At 40.0% G+C, this 16,969-nt stretch overlaps 1 protein-coding gene across 1 annotated transcript; it reads left to right on the top strand.

The window, feature by feature from the left end:
* Positions 1 to 776: 776 nt before the first annotated feature.
* On the top strand, positions 777 to 16,676 carry LOC110523838. Its single transcript, XM_021602895.2, has 10 exons — positions 777 to 877; positions 5,736 to 5,811; positions 6,413 to 6,662; positions 7,011 to 7,306; positions 7,581 to 12,967; positions 13,092 to 13,308; positions 13,534 to 13,775; positions 13,998 to 14,267; positions 14,553 to 14,659; positions 15,615 to 16,676. Exons 2-10 carry the CDS (start codon positions 5,746 to 5,748, stop codon positions 15,830 to 15,832), a joined length of 7,053 nt encoding a protein of 2,350 aa, XP_021458570.2. The 5' UTR covers positions 777 to 877; positions 5,736 to 5,745; the 3' UTR covers positions 15,833 to 16,676.
* The last annotated feature ends 293 nt before the right edge of the window (positions 16,677 to 16,969 follow it).

The raw sequence follows: 16,969 nt of genomic DNA, 5'->3' as shown, positions 1-16,969 counted from the left end.
CCCGGCCGGATTCCCGGCCAATGCAAAAGATTTATGGGGGCAGCAGGTGGTCTAGTGGTTAGAGTGTTGGGCCAGTAACCGAAAGGTTTCTGGATTGAATCACTGAGCTGACAAGGTAAAAATCTTTTGTTCTGAACAAGGCAGTTAAAACACTGCTCCCCAGTAGGCCTTCATTGCAAATAAGAATTTCTTCCTAACTGAATCGCCAGGTTAAAAACAAACAATTTTTATATATTAACAGAGTGGGCTATTTAAAAAACAGCTTTTCATTTGAAGCCACATCCCATGTTCACGTCACCTGTGTTTTACACCACAAAGTTACATCACGGTGCTAAAGTGTCTTTCTGGCCTGTTTACTTTAAGCACGTCATGTGGTTAAGCGGCCCTTTCACAGAAGTGTAGTGCAGTCTTGTATTTAGTATCTTTAGGAATAAAAAAACTGGTTCTCTAATTGTTTAAACGTTATATTGATTACAACAAACTTATCACAATTTCTCATTCTTTCTTTCATCACCAACACGTCATGTTGAAATTGACCAAAATGTATGTTTACATGATCTTTTACAACCTCTAATAAACCGTTCTCCTTAAAACGCATATACTGTACGGTGAGAGCAAGAGTGCATAAACAGCTGTAAAGAATACAGCAATCTCTCCTCTTCAAGTATATGGATAAAGTAAAACAAGGAGGCTGGTCTTTGAAATGTGAAAGTGAAACCACTGTGGCTATTGGCTGTGTCAGGTCAAGATCAGCTTCAGAGAAAAGTACATAAAAAGCTGTGCAGTGTCTCAAAGTTCACTGTGTTTTTAGTCCTTCTTATTTTCACCTTCTCAGAGCGCTGACTGAACACAGAGAAGAGGGAAGGCAGAGGAAAAGGTTAGTTCAAATCTTGTTCACTGTGTAGACTATTCTACATAGTACAACTCATTTTTTAGGCTTTCATTTATGTTGAAAACTAACTGGATGAAATGGAATTGTTTTCAATGGGCTATTTATGTGTAGGGTGATATATGCATGAGTGGGACACTTTCTGGTAGATGATTATGTACACAATCAAAATCAGTCTACCCCTACTCAAGTGATGTTAATTTCATTAATTAAGGTCTTATCTCAAATCAAATGTTATTAGTCACATGCACAGAATACAACAGGTAGATCTTACAGGGAAATGCTTACTTACGAGACCCTAACTAACAATGCAGTTTCAAAAAAGGGGCATTTGGGCATTTTTATGATGAAACAAGTTGATCATGTATTATGTACAACCACTAAAACAACATCAGACCCATACTTTTGCTAAAGCGTGGCTTTAAGTTGTAGTGGGACACTTAATTAAGTTGATGAAGTGGGACACTATTTTCTCATAAGAAATACATTGGTGTCCCACTTCACCTGGCACTTGTAACTTTGTTGACGGTTGTATATAACACACTCTGTTTTTACCATTTTGTGTCAATGACCTTGTACTAAACCATCTCCATACTATTGGGAAATGTATTTGGGGACATTCCAAGGTCTGGGTGAAAACCTAACTTAAGGAGTCTGCACAGCTTTTACTTGACCCTGAAACACCTCTATTATTTCCCAAATGCCCCTTTCATAAATTCAGCCTCCTTTCTTTCCTCAGTTTCTTACACTGAACAAAAATATGAACACAACATGTAAAGTGTTGGTCCCACGTTTCATTAGCTGAAATACAATATTCCAGAAATTTTCCACATGCACAAAAAGCTTATTTCTCTCAAATTTTGTCAACAAATTTGTTTACATCCCTGTTAGTGAGCATTTCTACTTTGCCGAGATAATCCATCCACCAGATAAGTGTGGCGTATCAAGAACCTGATTAAACAGCATGATCATTACACAGGTGCACCTTTTGCTGGGGACATTAAAAGGTCACTCTAAAATGTGCAGTTTTGTCACACAACACAATGCCACAGATGTGTCAAGTTTTGAGGGAGTGTGTAACTGGCATGCTGACTGCAGGAATGTCCACCAGAGCTGTTGCCAGAGAATTTTATGTTAATTTCTGTACCATAAACCGCCTCCAACATTGCAGTACATCCAACCGGTCTCACAACCGCAGACCACATGTATGGAGCCGTGTGGGCAAGCGGTTTGCTGATGTCAACATTGTGACCAGAGTGCCCAATGGTGGCGGTGGGGTTATGGTATTGGCAGGCATAAACTACGGACGACAAGCGCACTCAATGGTAATTTGAATGCAGAGAGATACCGTGACAAGATCCTGAGGCCCATTGTTGCGCCATTCATCCATTGCCATCCCCTCATGTTTCAGTATGATAATGCATGGCCCCATGTCACAAGAATCTGTACACAATTCCTGGAAGCTGAAAATGTCCCAGTTCTTCCATGGCCTGCATACTCTGTATTCCTAGTCATGTGAAATCCATAGATTAGGGCCTGGTGAATTGATTTCAATTTCCTGATATCCTGAACTGTACTTTTTGAAATTGTGGCATGTTGCATTTATATTTTTGCTCAGTGTACATGTCAGTGAGTAGGCTACAGTTGCATGTGGATAGTCAGATTAATATAGTAGTTCGGTTGAAACGTTTACATGCATATTGCAAGAAGAACGATTTACATGGACACATCTGAAATCAGGCAAACTGATGGCACTCAGATAACAGTCGAAATTACCAATCAAGATAAACGTTCTATCACCGAAAACATATTATTTTTGGGAAGCATATTTGATTCTGAGTTCGGACATATAAAGTTTGCATGTGAAAACTACTTCAGTTGTGCTAGCGCATGCTCAGATTAAACACACCCACGTGCTCAGATGAAACACACCACCGGAACAGTGCATAACGTGTTTACATTGGTGGTGCGCAAGTGAGCAAACTGTACACGTCCGCAATTAATAATAACACATCCGCAACCGCCTGACTATATGTGATAAAGTGACAATCTGAGGCTCGACCCTAACCCACTAATATAGAAAATGCCCGTAGGCTATAGTATGAGATGGCAGAACGATTTTATGCCAGATTTAGATGTTTCTCTCTATAATTTCCGACATTTTGGTAGACTATTTGTTAGTTAACTTGTCTATAATTAGATACATGCAGCTTCTCTTTTGTCAATATGTGTTAACCTAGAAGACTATATAAACCCTTGCTCACCAGAATAATGTCACAAATCGATGGAATGAATGCTTCAATCTAGCCTATCGGTAAAGTTCTCTGTTATTGCTGATACTTACGCTGATCAAAGACGTTTAGGGACCGGGATAAAATGCAATCTATAAAAGGTATCAGTTTGACCGGTCTTATGGAAATATAAACGACTCAACATGGTTCTGATAATATTTCAGTTCGACTTGGAGGCTAATTTAATGTGGTTGAAATACTACCAGTTTGTATGATGCTGATAAAGATAGCACCTCTACAGGCAACCTGGTCTCATAGACTAGACTAATATAGCCAATGTATATCCGGGACACTGATAATTGTGTGATATGTTATGTTTGGTCTGGTCACATAAGACAAATGGTTTTACTTAAGGTTAAAACAAAAGTTGTCATGCAACCCAATGATTGCAAGTTCGAATTTCATCCTGAACAACTTGAGCATTTTAGCTAATATGCAACTTTTCAACGAGCCTACTTACTACTTTTTAGCTACTTTGCAACTACTTAGCATGTTAGCTAACTCTTCCCCTAACCCTTTTAACTAACCCTTCACCTAACTCTAACCCTGATAAGTTTTGCAAATTCGTAACATATTGTATGTTTTTCAAATTCTTAATATATTGTAGCCTATATTTTTAAAATTTGTAACATGTACATTTGGAAAGTATCCAGACCCCTTGACCTTTTCCACATTTTGTTAAGTTACAGACTTATTCTAAAATGTATTAAATCATTTTTTTCTTCATCAATCTACACACACACACACAATGACAAAGTGAAAACAAATTTCTAAAAACCTGTTTTTGCTTTGTTATTATGGGGTATTGTGTGTAACCCGCTCGCCTATAAATAATTTGTACAAGAATGATACATTTATGGATTTTTTTTAGGTAGCCTATTGTTTTGTCCTTATCCAACCCGCCCGCCACGCACCCGTCTTCATCCACACAATATTTAATGACCTTAAACTCATCTACGGGTTATGAGCCAACCCGCATCACTAGTTTACATGCCCTAAAAATTCTAAAGATCACTCAGAAAACCAGGTGTTTTAAGCTTACTTGATTTTGACCTTACCCTGATTAAGATAAACAGAGTAAGGTGTTTAGGCCGACATGACTATTGCATAATCTGGCTACTGCAATAATCAATTTAGCCTAATATCGAATTATTACGGTGCAAATACATTTCCCCATTGTAATGCCCGGGGTGTAGTGGAGGAAGGAGTCAGACGCAGGAGACAGAGAGTTCAGAGTAGCGCTACTTCTTTATTCACCAACCAGGTGAAAACAGACACCACCCAAAACAAATGCCCCAAAACACAGGGGAACTAAACAGTCCCAAAAACAACTCACGTACACGAACAACCGTGACTTATCGGCATGTACAATGAGTACACATAAAACAATCCCGCACACCCAGCAGGCGGGCCGGCTGGCTAATAAAGCCCAACTAATAAACCTAATTAACAACAGGTGTACCTAATAAACAGACAAGGAGGGGGAGGAAAAGATCAGTGGCAGCTAGTAGGCCGGACCAGTCCTTCCTTTCTTTCACTCCCCTTTTTATTTCCCTTTAATTCCTTCCACTCATCCTATGCGGTTTATGTGCTTGGCCTATTTAGCAGTTAGACTAGATTTTGAGATATTATGAACAACTACAACAACATATTCCAATGTACTTTAGAATATCTAATGAAGGAATTTACATTTTAAATGATTAAAGGTTTATTTTGTGCATAGTTGAAAAAGGTACCTGTTCCACTACTCAAACTCCATTCACGGGAAGTGGGACAGTAATATAAATCAAATTTTCATAAAATATAAAAGCTGTTTACATGACTGGTTATTATGTTTCAAATCATTATTCATTTTAACACCAAAAGATAGTTGGTTCAATGATAATAATTGACAGAATGACAAACTTATCATTCTAGCGCAAGGTATCATAGTATGGCAGGTTTTTTTGTTTTCAACGGGTCACCTGATCTAAGAAACCTGACCACACAAGCTAAAGTGATGTAACGCTGACACCAGAAATGTTTTATGCACAGGACACAAGCAGAAACAACCCAATAACATGTGTTGTTATTGGTTTGCAAAGTTACTATAGTACAGCACCCTCAAACACAAATGTCCCACTACATCTGATGTCCCACTAATGCCGACTTCACGACAAGTTATCAAGTAGGCCAATACACATACTTCTAATTTTTTTTCAAATGTTAACAACTATTAACAATATTAAATGTCATGCTATTAGATATACTGTATATCTTCATTACACATCATAGTTATCTAAAAACAGCATTTTCAAGAAAACATTTATTGCTACTTTTTGTTTGACATGTTTATGCCCCAAAAGTGATGCTTGCGGAGACTGCGGGGAGCTACACAAGTTTGATAGTTCATGTTTCCTATAAGAGAATTGTTGTACTTTTCAAAATAATCCCGTCGATAACCACTGTAAATTATGAATAAATAAATACAACTTGTATTAATAGGAATTAATAAACAATGAATAAGTAGAAATAGCAATAGGTCTGCATGGTGTAAGGCTGTTTTTTCCCAACAGATTCTGAATAATGGGGGCCTCTGTGTCTATAAGGAACCAAACCCCTTACACTTGGCACTACGAACTTCTCGGAGACGTAAGTATCTGAGTCACTGTAAAATCATGATAGTTAAAAACGTAATGTAATGTAGTGACACTTCTGTTGCGAACGGGGAACTTTCTTACAGACAACAAAATCAATAGAATTTAAATATGGCAAGGTAATTGATTACGGCAGTAATGTAATTTTGCTGAGTGTTAGGTGCTCTGTGAAATACCTGATCATGATATTTATAAACATAGATTATTGTCTCTTCCCAATGCTGGCATGCCACAAAGGAAGGTAAACATTATGAAGAGCTGAACTAATAATGGCAGTGTTGTTAGAGTTGAATTCTGTTGTTGTTGTTAAAATGAATAAAGTCCGCCCATTGTGTATGATAATGCCATTTTGCTGAGTATAGACTACCTTTAAGTATTGTGGACTACCTGAAAGTGGCTGTTGGCAGTAAAAGCCAGAGCGCTTATCAATATTGTCCCTGTGTCAAAATGAAAACCAGTGTAATATCAGACCTGGACATTTTATTTTGAGATCAAATCTCAAAAATTGATGAGCATTAAGTTGGATCACTGAAGATGAATCTTTACACATTTATGAATTTAAAATGTATATCTGGTAATGATTTTCTCTTTTCCAGGGAGGTGGCAGTGGCAGTGGAACGTTGCATGGCAGGGGTAGTAGTGTAAAAGAAAACCTCAACTCTAGGGGGATCCATTGCTACCTAAAGTTAAGATATGACAATCACGGTTGGAACTCCTTCTCATATGAGTTCAACAGTCACAAGCAGGACGGAAGTCAAACATTCACTATTATAGAAACCAGTGGCCGTTCACTCATTCAGCTGTTGTGCGACACAGAGTCTAATAGTCCAACATGTCCAAACTATGGTAAGTCAATTCTTACAAATCTGCTGAGCTACATTATCATATTCAAAATGTTCCTTTTGGAAATAAACCATATACCCTCAATTCATCGTTGATCAGCAACTAGCATTTGCAACTGAGCCAATTAATGTAAAGACTATTCCTAACAGTACACAAATAATATAGTATTGGTTCAGCAAATAGCAGTATTGGCTCAGGGCTGCTATATTTCTTATTGATCGGTATTTTTGTTTGAACAACATTGGCTGTTGGCTACTACGTCTCAAATGCCACCTTATATGTCCACATGGTCTCTGGCCAAACGCTGTGCATTACAAAGGAAATATGGTGTCATTTGTATTCATCCATCAGGGAAGCAAGAGGAAGACCGTATTCGTCAGCAGCAGGAGGAGATGGAGCGGCGAAGACAGGAGGAGCAACGAAGACAACAGCAGGAGGAGAGGAGGCGCCAGGAGCAACTGGAGAGGGAGATGGCGATCCAGCAAGAAATCGAAAGGGAGAGCGAACTTTCGGGTAAGAAGGTGTCAAAGGGACGAGAAAAGCTGAGACAGAAGCTGAGACTAAAAGGACAACAGCGCCATCACCAGCGTACACAGGTACTACACCAGATGATAGAAGATGACGCTGCAGCAATCAGAAGGGATGAGGTAAGAGATATTTCAAAAAGGGTTGTAGAATAGGTTTTATTTCGCATGAATGATTTTGTGTTTCACATAAATGTTGTGTTAACTTATTGATAAACATATTATATATTTCTGAAAATACAGTTTTTTTCATATTTACATACAGTTGCCAATTTACATGGAAACACCACTAATAGAAAAAGTGTTTATAGTATGACACATACATCTTTTAGTGCATCTGTACTAAAATATTAATTTTCTTTGCACTTTTTTTTGTGTTGGGACCATTTCATTCTAGCCAGGGGACTTGAAAAATAAGTTTGAAGATCTTCTGAAGAAATACGAGATCACTGAAGACAAAGGCATGCAGGAGGACAAACTTGAAAACCGAATGAAAAATCTTCAGAATGAACTAACCCTTAAATACTTTGGAGAACCTCAACTGTCAATCTGGTGTCAGTTGACCATAGATCGTGCTATCAGCCAAGGAGAGCAATCGCTCACTGAGCAGTTTAGCATCCTCAAGGCTGTGACAGAGCTAACGTTGACCAACGACTCGGACACAGACAGTAAAGAGGACCAACTACCTGAATGGGACCAGAAGTATGACTTTCTCATCCGTCTTCTTGAACAGCTGTACAGCACAAATCCCACAGTGGCTCAACAACTTGTTCTGAGCATTCTTGATGTGTTCACAGAGGTGTCAGAGAAAAACAAGGGGCTCCTTAGTCAAATTCTCTTCAACATGATCTGGACACCTTCAGAAATTCTGCTCTTTTTGCGAGGTGTTTCAGGCATAAACCAAGAGTTAGCAACCTCAATCCTTCATACTGTGAGGACAAACAAGCTGGATCTTCTCTCTACTCTCTCTGCCCTGAAAGATAAAGACCCTGTCAACTCTCTACAATGGTATGCTGATGCAGAAGGGGACAAGGATGCCGACACCATTGTGAATGAAATGCAAAATGAAAAGTACCCAGAGAAAATATTGTCCATAATGAAGGAAATTCTAGGATATATGACAGAGGAACTTCCAAAACATGCGAAGGAGGACTTGGATCAGGTAAAGATAGAGGAAGCAAAGCAGATGATCAAGTCACTGGATTTTACTAACCCTGACCTTGCTGTTCTCAAGGAGGTCCTAATAAGGATGTCTATTGCTGTGCAAGACTGCTCAACCATTTACACTCAAAACGGTAAGAACATAGAAGGCTACTTTCCTAGCATCACTCCGCTGGAATCATTGCTCACTGCTGAGAAAATAGAAGGCTACTTTCCCCGACTCACTCAGTTGGCATCACTGCTCATGCTCCTTCTACCAAAGTTAACAGGGAAAAAAGGTATCCTTCTGGAAATCGGCACAGGTGAAGGAAAATCTTGCATCTTGGCTATGTTTGCCACCATCCAGGCCATCCGTGGCACTAAGGTTGACGTTGTGACCAGTTCTCCAGTCCTTGCTCGTCGAGACCAAGAGGAGTGGAAGAAACTGTATGACATGTTTGGTGTCACATCCTCTGTTGTGCCACCACCACAAATACAGGGAAGCTCCCCTGAAAGCAGGGATAGTATGCTACAGGAGGCTTACAGGAAACAATTAGTTTACGGAACCGTTGCCAGCTTTGCAGCAGACGCATTGAGGCAGGAATTCGAGAAGGACACCACACGTGGGGAGAGGAGGTTCGACATGGTGATTGTGGATGAAGTGGACTACATGACCTTGGACAATGGAGTTCAGGTGACGTTTCTATCCCACGAGGCAAGTGGCCTGAGGCACCTTGGACAAGTCCTTGCTAGCATATGGGCCATGGTATCTATGTGTCAGCCAATTGAGATGGAAGATACTGGAGAGATTGAGTGGGCAACTGGAATCCAGCATTTTCACAAGGCTGCAAAGTTAGCTGTTATCGGTCCAGCGACATCTAAAGAATTCTCTGAATTTCACATTTTGGAAGCCGGAGTGGAGTTGGGTATCTATTCAGATGAAGATTTTGACATGTTCATGCATGCTCTAGAGAACACAGAGAAAGACGATACAACGGAGAACAGGATAACTGTTGATACATTCATGGCCAAAGTTGGAATTACTCAACAGTGTGATCTGCTCACCATAATGGAGAAAGCACTGGAGAATAATGTGGCCATTGACTGTTACTCTGTGACAAACAATAAAGCCGTGCTGGTTGAGGAGAAAAAGTTGCACAACAACCCTGATATCCTGGAAATCAAAATGCTTCTCCTCGAGAATGGACGAGCCAGCGAGATCATACCTGAAGACAAACTCATTAAGGCAACAGTCTCTGAGCTGAAGTCTAAAATCAAATATTCTGGCAGCTCTCAGTCAAACTCAGAGTTTCTTGTGATCCCCTCTTTCCTTGAGAAGTACCTTGAGAATCAGTTACCAGTCTTTGTGGAAAACGCCCTGAAAGCCATCATGATGACACAAGGCAGAGAGTACATGATTGATCAGACGTTGGAAGCTGTTGGAGACAAGCATCTCTACCATGCTATCATCCCAGTGGACTTCCAGGCCAGTGGAGTGTTGGAGAAGAACAAACGCTGGGGGGACGGCCTGCAGCAGTTTCTGGAGATGAAACACCAGCTGGCAACCACTCCTTTGTCCAATGTGACTAATTACCTTTCAAACTTCCATTACTTTCAAAAGTACCTGAAAGGGAATGGGATATTTGGTGTGTCTGGGACATTAGGGGGTGATGCCGACAAAGATTTCCTTGCAAGGCACTACGAAACAGACAGCTACATAATACCAGCTCATCGCCATAAGAAGGTTGTTGAGCTTCCAGCAATTCAGGTCACTGGGCAAGCCCAGTGGATGGAGATCCTCTGTAAGACAGCAATGAGGGTGGCAGAAAGTGGTCAGGTTGTCTTGGTCGTATGTGAAGATGTCAAGACCGCAAGCGAGCTTCTGAAGAAAATAGAGGGCGAGAATCCACATCCCCCCATCACATTATACACAATCAGTGAGAAACACAACATTGAGAGAACCAAATTCAGAGGGGGACATGTAATCATAGCCACAAACCTAGGAGGTCGTGGAACTGATATCAAGGTTGATCAGGATGTCAACATACGTGGTGGCCTCTTCGTCCTCCTGACACATTACCCTGGCAGTCGCAGAGTGGAGAAACAGGTGTTTGGAAGAACTGGTCGGAAGGGAAACCCGGGCATGGTCCAGATGATCCTCTGTGGGGATAACCTTGCCCCAGCATACCAGGGCCAGCCTGTGGAGATCATGAGACAATTGAGAGAGGAGTACGAAGTCCAACGCATCAAAGATATGGAGACAGATGAGCTTCTCGAAATAAAAATGAAAGAGGACCTGTTTGGCACGTTTTGTGAATTTCTTGACAAGTTTCATGGCAACTTCACAAAACAGGAGAGTAATGACCTGTCAGGAATGGGGCCGAATGATGTCCCTGAGTGTTTTAAAGAAAAAGGCCCTAAGTTTGATTACCAGCCTGCACTCAATGCTTTGAAAGAAACATGGGCGTTGTGGCTTACCCTTCACGAGGAGCACATCCGTCAGCACGAAGATATCAGTGTTCTTAAAGCAGACCTTCTTGAGCATATCACAAATAGGGGCAACATGCTGCTGAATGGAAAAAGTCAAAACTTCTATGACCACATTAAGCAGGCTACCGGCAGAACAGACTTGCACCTCCGCAACAAAAGTAAGTGTGACTATGAAGCAAAGTCCTACTGGAAAGATGTTGAAGAATGTGACCCTTTTTACAGTGCCGTGGCAATGTACAACCAAGCTTTCATCACCATCAACATGGGCAAAGATGGCTACAAAACAGAGGCATGGAAATTACTGGAAAGGGCAAAGACATCTGTGGATGTTTACTTGTCAGAAACCACAAATACCATGGTTTCTTTTCAGATTGCCACAAAAGGGAACTTTGAACCACATCATGAAGGAGAACGCAACTTTCTAAAGCAAATAGATTCCAGGATGAGCATTCACAAAGCTTGGATACTTAACATTGACCTTGCAGTAAATAAACTTAAAGAGCTTGAGGGTGAAGGCACAGCCATAACAGAGGTATCCTCAGTGTACAGCCTCTCCGAAAATCAAGACTACATCACAGGAAATGAACTCACGGCCTTGTATGACAATGGCCTGAGCATTGTGTTTGAGGTGAAAAAGAAGCCAGAGTTCAGCTTTGATGCTTTGATCTGTTTCTTCATCGGTATGTGTCAGGTCATCCTCGGAATTCTGGTTTGTGCCCTGTCGTTTGGCTCTGCAACCCAGATTGGCTTAGGTATCATCTCTGAAGGAGTCTCTGACATGATTGAAGGGATATCTGGCATGATATCGGGCACGTTCGATTGGGCACAATGGGCCATCTCCAAAAGCATCAGCATTGGGATGTCTCTGCTCTCCGCAGGGTTCAACGCCATTAAAAAAGTTGCCATCACAGCATATAAAGTTCTCAATGGTACTTTGAAACTCTCATCTGTTGCAAAGGATATCATTGGCACAGGAAAACATGTTTTCAAGTCCGCACAGAAAGCAGCAAAGTATGCAATTAAGACTGCAACGAAGAAACTGGCATCCCCTACAAACATGAAGATGGCTCTAAAACACGCAACCAAGTACGCACTTCAGGAGGTAGGGAAGCAGAGTGTAATCAAAGGAATTAACTATGTCATTGATGCTGGAATTGGGGCCATCTTTAAAACAATTTTAGAAAAAGCTTTCAAAGACATGGTCAATTCAACAGTCAAAAAGAATGCAGAACTAGATCTTAGTCTCACTGAATACATTAGCTCTGCAGTACCTAAAGGAGCTTTGCAGAACCGCAGCAACTATAAGATTGACTCAAAGCTTGAACAACAAACAAAAGATTTAGTTCAAGTTATGACAAAAGAACTTATTCCTGGCCTCATGACTGATGCCACCACATCCCAAGTCAGTGATGTTATCAGCAGACTCTCTGAGGTGTGCAATAATGCAACTGACCTTGTGGCAAAAAGTGGAACACATTTTATTGCAAAAGGAGTCAAAATAAGTGTAGAAATAGCTAAACACACCACAATCTTGGTCCAAATGATTCGGTCTATTCCTACAGAACATGTTATCAATGACATATTTGTCCTCGAATTAAAAAAAGAAATTGAAGAGCAGCAAAGATATGTGGAGCAGTATGACCAAGATGGCAGACATGATTTACCAGATGTGATTCGCTTAAAGGATGAGCTCCTAAGCTCCATTTCGGAAAGTGTCTCCGAAGCGTTCATAGATGCTTGTGCTGGTCATATGTCCTCTTTTGTGACGGGAACATTCAAGAAGAAGCTCAATGGAGTTACTGGAAAGGTTGTTGACAATGTACTTGGCAGACACAAAACTGAGGCCTTTTTCCAGGACCGGCAGCATAAACATGATATGAAGTCAGCCAGTCAGAAGGCTGGGAAAGCTCTGTCAGAGACTGAAACAAAAGAACTTCTGGACTATGCAGAGAAGATTGGTGATGTTAATCGACCAGCCTCGGCCCTGGACATGTATGTCCTCACAAACAGTGACCTGCTCCATGGTAAAGGCATCCAGTTGAAAGTGGTGGATCAAGATGGGAAAACGCTCTCAGAGGAGTCCTACCCGGGAACGAACAGCTCAGCCGGCCAAATCACTCTACGACTGACCAAAGAGCCTGAGAAAACACACAGGTATTTGTCCTAAACTGTTTGGTAGACCTTCATCAACAATACTGCAAATCTCCCAAAATTAGGATCTCTCCATTAGAACTACATTAATGAGAACCAATGGTGCTCTTTATTTCTGCTCTTTCAGTGAGAAAGGAATCCTCTCTAAAGCAAAAGACAGAATCCAAGGAGTGGAAAGTCCATACAGTGGTCACTTTGACATCATCCAAGATGGCAAAGTAATCCCTGTGCGCTCAGAGAACAAGAACTGCCTGTACCATGCCCTAGCACAGGCAACATCTAACAGGTCTGAGGATGAGATCACGAGTCAAGCTGTGAATCTACGAAACAATGTTAAAGACCAGGTACTGTACGCCTACTCATGTCTATGTATAGTTTCAATAATTCTTAAACTAAGTAACTTTCTGAAATATGTCATTTTCATCAAATCCAACGAAAGAACACTAGGAAATTAAGATGGTTGGTAGATACCAACTGTATGAATAAAATAAATGAATATAACATATTGCATCTTTAACCTTGGTTGTGGAGTAATTGGAGTTATTGATACCTGTTATGTCTTCCCATAGATTAAAGGGAGCCTTCAGGCTTATAGTGAAATGGTTAAAACCCAGAAGGCCTATGATGCACTCGAGAAAAATCATGGAAAATATGCTATAGTTGGAGGGGCCAGGAATAGAAAACGGACGAATGATGGGGAATATGAACATGATATCAGGCCCATGAAGAATTGTCCTTATAGTTCCTCAGGGATAAATGAGTATGACATAGCCTTTACGTACCACCTTGGATTAGTTGGTCCTAACAAAAGGTATTTAAGCATAATCATTTTTTAAATTTATATATGGGCATTGTTCAAATCTACCAATGTTATTATAATGACCCTGCATTGTTTTTACACTTGAATATATTATTAAGACCAGAAATGTATATAATAATTCATAAAGCATTGACATACAAATAGTGTAAATAGATGTGTTTACTTGAATTGTACTTCCATAGTACAACCCTTCCTCTTCTATTCCCTCATCAGCGTCAAAACCACCAAACTTTTCTCTGACGACATGGGGGAAAGAGGCATTGTGGAGGCAGACCATATCCCACCAAAGAATTCCCTGAAGCTGGCCAGAGACCAAAAATCTCAGATGAAAAATCTTCAACAGAAGAATCCGAAGCTTTATGATATGATAAACAGCATTGAATCAGATCCAAATGGAGGGAACCTGCTCACAATGCGGGTTCTCAAACAGCATCACAGGAATGCTCTAACCACTGGAAGGAGTAAGACATCTGTCATCTGCAGGTGAATTATCTATTAATATAGGTGCAATCCATCCCTTCCCTTTCTCCCTGTGATACACAACCGAGGCTGAAATAAAAACACAGAAACAAACTTTGATATCATTTAAGCAAGGTTTCTGCCTGGTCCTCTTCTTCTTAGACCTTTCAGCCCTTTAATTTAGCTACAATGTGAAAAGTTCCATTCTTGTGGTGTTTAAGGAATTGAATAATTACTATCTATGCTGCTTCCCTATTTGTAATGTTCTCAATCTCCTAATAACACTGTGCATGGCCTTCCAACTCATAGGAAGCTTCTGGCGGATACACTTGCAAGCGGAGATGTGGAGAAATCACTGAAGTTATCTTTCATCATGGCTCATCCTATTGCTTCCGAACAGCTCAGAGACAAAGCAGGTGATTATTGTCATTTATACAATGGGTGGGTCTAATCCTGAATGCTTATTGATTAAAACCACATTCCAGTCGGTGTCTATTCCACAAGTTACCACCGGCTAAATCTATGATGTTAAAATGCCTATTTACTCTGTTCCATCTGACTGCGCAATCCACTGTCTCATCAGCCCATCCAGGCCATTTCTAAACTTGATCTCCACTATAAAAGCATCTAGACATTATCTCTCATTTCTTTTAGACTAACATTTAGTTTTCAACAGCGAAGATTTGTATGAGCCTTGTTGTCTGTCTCTCCCACATTTGCAACGTTGTTTCAATATTCAAATCTCCAGCTGTCCCATGGTAATGAACGTGTCGGGAGTTGGGACGAGACAGACAGGCAGGCAGTGTTTCTCAGCCAGTCGAAATAATGAATCAGCATCTTTTTGTATGGATGTATACAATGAAATGTCAAAAGTCAAACGAGACGAAGTGCAGCTAGTTTGCAGTCATTCCAGCTTCAGTTTGAAGTAATTGTGTTAGCTGTGTTGTTGGCTAGCTCCTCTGAACTACAGTGTCCTGACGAGTGAGCACATACTCTATGCCAGGCGAAATCGTGCCTCATTATCTCATTGTTATGGATGTGCCCAAATAAATTTAATTAGAAAACAGCTTAAACAAATACAAATGCAGCTACTTTGCTGTTATTCTGGCTGCACTTTTTGAAGTGACTGTAACTTAGCATTAGTTGGTTAGCTAGAAAAGCAAGGGATAAGAAGGTTGCCAGCCAGTATTGCAATGGAACATTTAGAACGTTTTGCCGTTCTTAACAAACCCGTGCCAATGTATCCTCCAAACACCGGCTTCCCGGGCATTATCCCTTAAGTCTGTCCTTCTTATATAGGAAATTCTTCATTAGATTGTTCTGATTTTCACAGAAAGTTTTAATATTAATTTGTTTATGTTTTTATTCTAGGAAAGCCCAATACACTTACCCTGGGATCCATTGATTTATCTCCTGAAGGAACGGTGTTCTACTACAAAGCTGGCTTCAATCAGATGCTGAATCACCATTGTAAAGAGGGGATCATCGACCAGAATCAGCAGGCGAGGCTGAAGTCCTGGGTGTCCGATAAGAAGTACATGGACCCGGACACCCCAGAGTACAACGACATCCTTGCAGCCATCCAGTAACACAACCTCCACTGGAGACATGTTAGGAAAGGGATAAAATCATACTTTTATATTCAGCATATGAATTACATGAATTCAGTATAATCATAATGTGAATAATTTCTTGTTGAACCTTAGGTGAATGACAATTTGACCTTTCTACTGCTGCATAATTACTATACTTTTTTGTTTGTGCTTCCACAAGGTAGCCTATGGCTTTTCAAAATAGATACAGTAACTTATGTGCAAGTTGCATGAGATATAAGCTTGCTAAAAGAACAGTAGGTTCTTTACAGTAAACTGTAAATTGACTTTTAATTTTGTTTCATTCAGTACTGTATACTATACTGGGTGGCAAAGTTCATTTCTCAATGTCATAATATTTACTGATGTCATAATATTTCACGTTTTTAGTTTCTTAGTATTGAATTATATAGCCTACTTTCCATTTTAGTGTAATGATCATGGTAACCTTTTAAAATCAAATCAAATCAGATTGTATTTGTCACATGCGCAGAATACAATAGGTGTAGACCTTACAGTGAAATGCTTACTCATAAGCCCTTAACCAACAATGCAGTTTTAAGAAAAAAAGAAATATAACAAATAATTAAGGAGCAACAATAAAATAACAGTAGTGAGCCTATGTATTTTATGCTCATCATCAGTGGTTTCACAGTCAAATCATGGTCTCATTGGCAGTGTTTATCATGTATCGGATTTCTTTACTATTGGATTATGGATGATTTTATATTTACTCAATCCAAGGTGGTGTTTTAATCCATTTGAATAAATGTTTGCATTCTCAAAAATATTATCTGTATTTGAAACTATTGATAATAAACTGATTTAATTTGCAAGACTACTAGCAATGTGCACCTTTGAGTGGATCAATTATGTCTTTCAAATCAAATCTTATTTGTCACATACACATGTTTAGCAGATGTTTTTGTGGGTGTAGCTAAATGCTTGTTAGCTTAAGAGCTAGAAGCAGAGCTGCCCTTTCTGACGGTGCCATCTCTCTCTAACTAATTAATTGTGCACATGTTATGTTTTCAGTCTGTGAGTGTATGATTACATTTTTGTCATTTTAATTTTTTTTATCTAACCTTTTTTTAACTAGGCAAGTCAGTTAAGAACACATTCTTATTTACAATG

This window comes from Oncorhynchus mykiss, chromosome 5 (genome assembly GCF_013265735.2).
Source record: "Oncorhynchus mykiss isolate Arlee chromosome 5, USDA_OmykA_1.1, whole genome shotgun sequence".
NCBI classification, from domain to species: Eukaryota; Metazoa; Chordata; class Actinopteri; order Salmoniformes; family Salmonidae; genus Oncorhynchus; species Oncorhynchus mykiss.
Note: the sequence above shows the minus strand (reverse complement) of the source record. Positions and strands in the feature narration are given on the sequence as shown.